The 4,452-nt window shown below is 30.7% G+C and overlaps 1 protein-coding gene across 2 annotated transcripts; it reads left to right on the forward strand.

The window, feature by feature from the left end:
- Positions 1-1,344: 1,344 nt before the first annotated feature.
- LOC140875266 (protein-S-isoprenylcysteine O-methyltransferase A-like) lies at positions 1,345-3,198 on the forward strand. Of its 2 annotated transcripts, XM_073278920.1 has the most exons (3): positions 1,384-1,479; positions 2,265-2,348; positions 2,466-3,198. In XM_073278920.1, exons 2-3 carry the CDS (start codon positions 2,267-2,269, stop codon positions 3,050-3,052), a joined length of 669 nt encoding a protein of 222 aa, XP_073135021.1. In that variant the 5' UTR covers positions 1,384-1,479; positions 2,265-2,266; the 3' UTR covers positions 3,053-3,198. The 2 variants fall into 2 exon arrangements, with proteins under 2 accessions (XP_073135022.1, XP_073135021.1); XM_073278921.1 differs by lacking the exon at positions 2,265-2,348 and having other exon boundaries at positions 1,345-1,479; positions 2,349-3,198.
- Positions 3,199-4,452: the final 1,254 nt, after the last annotated feature.

A 4,452-nucleotide genomic window follows, 5' to 3' on the forward strand; every position in this document is an offset into this window, starting at 1 on the left:
TACGCCAATTTGGTAACCAGGTGCGATCTACTTTAAAAAAACAAGGGTAAATCTTCCTATCAGTTCTTGACTATTGCATATGAATCTTTTTTGTTCTATTCCTATAAAGAGTTTAGGGGGAATGAAATACATCCTAATAATAATGGATGACTACTCAAGATTCACTTGGGTCATTTTCTTAGCTTCAAAAGATCAAACCAGCATCAACTTGATCAAAGTTTTAAAACAAAATAGAGGGAAAAAATTAGCCGCGTGAGTCATGTCAAAATCTATACAACTTTGTTGACACAAAAGTGGGGGAAGAAAAAGGAAAAAAACGGTGCAGTTTGGCACACAACACCATGTGTTATTTGGTCAACACTATGGCTTAAAAAAGTGATTATGAATTTTTCTCTCACAAAAATTTGAAAAAAAAACTAACTAATATATACTATTATATAAAAGTTGAGCTTATTATAGTAACTAATTTTGAGGACACCAAAATTCTTTATTCGATAATTACCTCTTTTTATCCACTATCTCAATAAACCTCCCTCTCAATCTATTTTTGGTTTTAAAAAAATTACATAAAAAATAATTTATTTTTCACATACAAGACATATGCATTTTGTACTAGTATTTTTTAAACAATCTCAAACACTATCTTAGAATGTTATTGGAAAAACTTTGCACGCATTTACAACCCTTTACAGGTCCATAAAGTTTCGAAAAATTGCTATTTTTTCTCAAGTTATATTCGTATTTGTTGAAAATATATTATTATTACATAATGTTGAATGTTGAAAATTGAGTTGTAAAATTTGGAAAATTAGTGTGTGATGATGTAGATGATGATGTTTTAATTTTTGAACTAATCTCCAAATGAGATCTATAAATAGATCTCTTCATTAAATTTTTTTTTGAAGTATAGAGTTTGATATATTTTGAATTTTGGAGTTTTTATTTTTTACCATAAATTTTTACTTTTCACTACAGTATTTATGATTTTTTATTTAATATTTATATATGCATATTTATAAAAATATATTCATTTAAAATAAATAAATAAATGAAATCTTATCTTCTTAAAAATAGTTGTTTGATTGGTTTAAATGCATTAAATTTGAATGAAATGGTTGTAAGTTGTTTAATTTAAGTCATTAAATTTAAACGAGATACTCTATCGATTATTTGTAGATAAGCATCATCTCCATGTTATCAAAAGTAAAGATTCTCTAAAAAATAATAACAACAATAATAATAAAGATAAAAAATTCCAAATGGCAAATTAATACCAATTTTTTTTAAATTTATAAATAAAAGAAAATAGATGACCAAATCCGAAAAAAAAAATATACATGATGAGCGAAAATTAATTTTCCCAAAATAAAATATATAAATAATAATTAATCCCAAAATTATCGAGATTCCAACCTAGATGGCTAGCCGCCGCCTAAACCTCGGAGCAGTACTCTCGTCGGCGCCTCCCCACAGCAGATGGTGAGTATCTGTCTTTGATCTGCAGCATACATTTCGAGTTGAATTTTTGTGGATTTTTTGTTTTTGAACTGAAATACTCTCTCAGTCTATAGTATTTTGTGGTCCATGTTGCAATCGAATGTTGGTGATGGTGAGTTCGAGTTGAGTTTTTCTCTCTTTTATGGGGAAAAAACCTATTATTCAGATTTGTTTATGCTTTCAATGGTGAAAGCCTTGCTTTTTCCCGAGGCTATGAGACGATAACCATGTTCATTTATGTTGTGCAGAAATGTTTCCCTAATTTGGTTCCATTTGCGAATTGGGGGTTTCAAATATTTTCTTTCATATTTTCTTTCATCCTGCTGTATATGTGCAAGCGAGATGATGATAAGTTTGGTCATTAACTTATCCTGCTTGCCCGCATAAATCTTTCCCAAACCTTGTGCTCATATACTACTGTGTGTCCTATGTACTGTAAAAGCCTTCAACCGGGGTATGTATGGCACTTGGTTTATGGTTTGTATCAAGTGGAACTGTGGATTACAAGAATGCCAATCCAATTTTAATATTGATTTTTTGTACTTTTCAAGGAAAGAAAGTTTTTATTATGTTCTTGGGAAAAAGGAATAAGTTGAGAACAAATGGTGCTTCCACGTTTTGTTTGAAAACTACTAACTCTTGCAGTTTGTAGGTTATTTTGAATTTTTTACCACAACATCAGATTTATGATCACTATCAAAGTGTTCAGACATTTATTTGGATATAGCTTACCAACCATTCTCGTTTTCGGATTATGCTATGTGCAGGAATGTTGCTAATAAAACATATTTACGATGAGATAGAGCCGTGGATTCCATCGCTAATATCTTGCTTTTCTGCAATGATTCCAGGTGTGATGAAAACTCCAACGTAACCTGCCCAAATTTCCTTGTTTGAGGGACTCACTACCTGAGTTCTATTTATCTTTTGAGGAAAAATTTGCTTATTTGAGTTTCGAAAAATGACAGATACCATCTTCTTCACACTGTGCCGGCAGTTATTGCAAATGTTCTTCGCCATAATCTTCTTCCATTGTTCTGAATATATTCTTGCCATTAACATTCATGGGAAAAACAATGTAACTCTCAAGTCTCTTTTAATCAGCAAAAACTACATATTGGCAATGGTATTTTCCTTGATAGAGTATTTGGTCGAAATTTATTTTTTCCCTGGGCTGAAGGAGCACTGGTTACTAAGCAACATAGGCCTCACCATGGTGGTTTTTGGAGAAATTATACGAAAGCTGGCTATAATTACAGCTGGTAGGTCCTTTACTCATCTCATAAAGATTCATCACGAGGAGCATCATGTATTGGTAACAAATGGAGTATATAGGTACCTTCGGCATCCAAGTTATTGCGGCTTCTTGATTTGGTCCGTTGGTACTCAAATCATGGTTTGTAATCCTCTATCAACTGTGGCATTTGCATTCGTCGTTTGGCATTTTTTCCAGCAGCGAATACCATACGAGGAGTTCTTCTTGAGACAGTTTTTTGGATTGGAGTATGAGGAATACACTGATCAAACTTTTTCTGGAATCCCATTTATCAGATGACGAGGTTCGCCTCAACTCTAGGATTTACTTCCTTATACCTTGATCATATCTGTTTTAGTTCCGCCTTTAACATGTATTGTAATATTAAACTTTTCTGTATCATTAAAACAGTAGAAGTTTTAAAAGAATAAAAGGATTTATGACTATTATGATTCAAGTTTTAATATTTCATATTCTTAGCGGGAGTGATATCAGGGTGCCTATTGTATCACATTTAAAAGTTAAAAACACAAAATTTCTATAAACTTCTTTCTTGTTATAAATGGTTGGATTTCTAGATGACAATGATTGATAATATTTATGTGAATAGTTTCCATTAGTGTAATCCTTCCAAACATGCAACACTCAACTGTATCTTATAAATGGGTGTGTTTGGGTGAGAAATAAAATATTGATTGAATTATTTATTCATTTCTATCTTTTTCTACTCTTTTAAATTATAAAATGTCATCTGCACGAGTGTTCTTATAGGTAAAACTCATAAATAACTTTTATTTTTAGACATTGTACAGATGCTCTCGAATAAGAACGATATTTAGATTTCATATTGATAGTCTCAAAATAACACAGTTTATTTTATGCTAATGCTTTCAGTTTTATACAAATACTCATGAAGTAGCAATATTTAATTTAAAATTGATGGTCTTGAAGTAGCAAAATCTTATAATTTCATATTTATGTTCTTGAAATAACACAACACAATTTTTTTAATAAAAATTTAGCAAGATCTAAAATTTATCGATATTTTTTATGAATATTGATGTTCAAATTGTTAATATAACCAGATCTATGATTTACGATTTAAATATCTATTATTACATATATAAATATAAATTATAATTATAATTATAAATAAATAAATAAAAATAAATATATTAAAAGTGTGAGTTTAATTGTGTAATCACCATTTTCTCCTTGTGTTAATATTAAAGATGATGAGAGTTAATTGTCTCATGCATACCTCTTAATTGTCTTCTTCTTAATTTCTTGCATTTTTAATCCTGCCATCAAACGTAAGTCTTTACGTTTCCGTTTCCATTTCTTTGGTGCTGTTGTATTCCAGCTGCTATACATTTTTTGGTTGATCATTTTCTCTGTTTTTCCATTCCGTTTTATTGTTATTTGATGCGCGCGGGGTCGAAAGCGATCATCGTTGTCATGTTTGAAATGCCGGTTTGGGAGCGACAATGCATGATTCTCTACAAGGTTTACGCAGTCGGTTGTGGGTAGAAACTCCTAAGCAATGATCCAAAAAAAAAAAAAAATTAAAGAAACTCCTAAGCTGATATGTGTTGTGTTGTTTAAATTATTATTAATTATTAATTATTAAATGGGAAGTTCATTTCGGTCAATCTAGCCCTCCTCGCAAGTCATGTTATCCATGGTTTGCTGTCGCACCC

Source organism: Henckelia pumila, chromosome 1 (genome assembly GCF_033568475.1).
Source record: "Henckelia pumila isolate YLH828 chromosome 1, ASM3356847v2, whole genome shotgun sequence".
NCBI lineage: Eukaryota > Viridiplantae > Streptophyta > Magnoliopsida > Lamiales > Gesneriaceae > Henckelia > Henckelia pumila.

Excerpts from the sequence above, each read along its gene's own strand:
- LOC140875266 (XM_073278920.1), top strand. The coding sequence starts at position 2,267 with ATGTTGCTAATAAAACATATTTACGATGAGATAGAGCCGTGGATTCCA. Across the intron at positions 2,349-2,465 it reads CTTTTCTGCAATGATTCCAG|ATACCATCTTCTTCACACTG; the intron begins GTGTGATGAAAA and ends GAAAAATGACAG.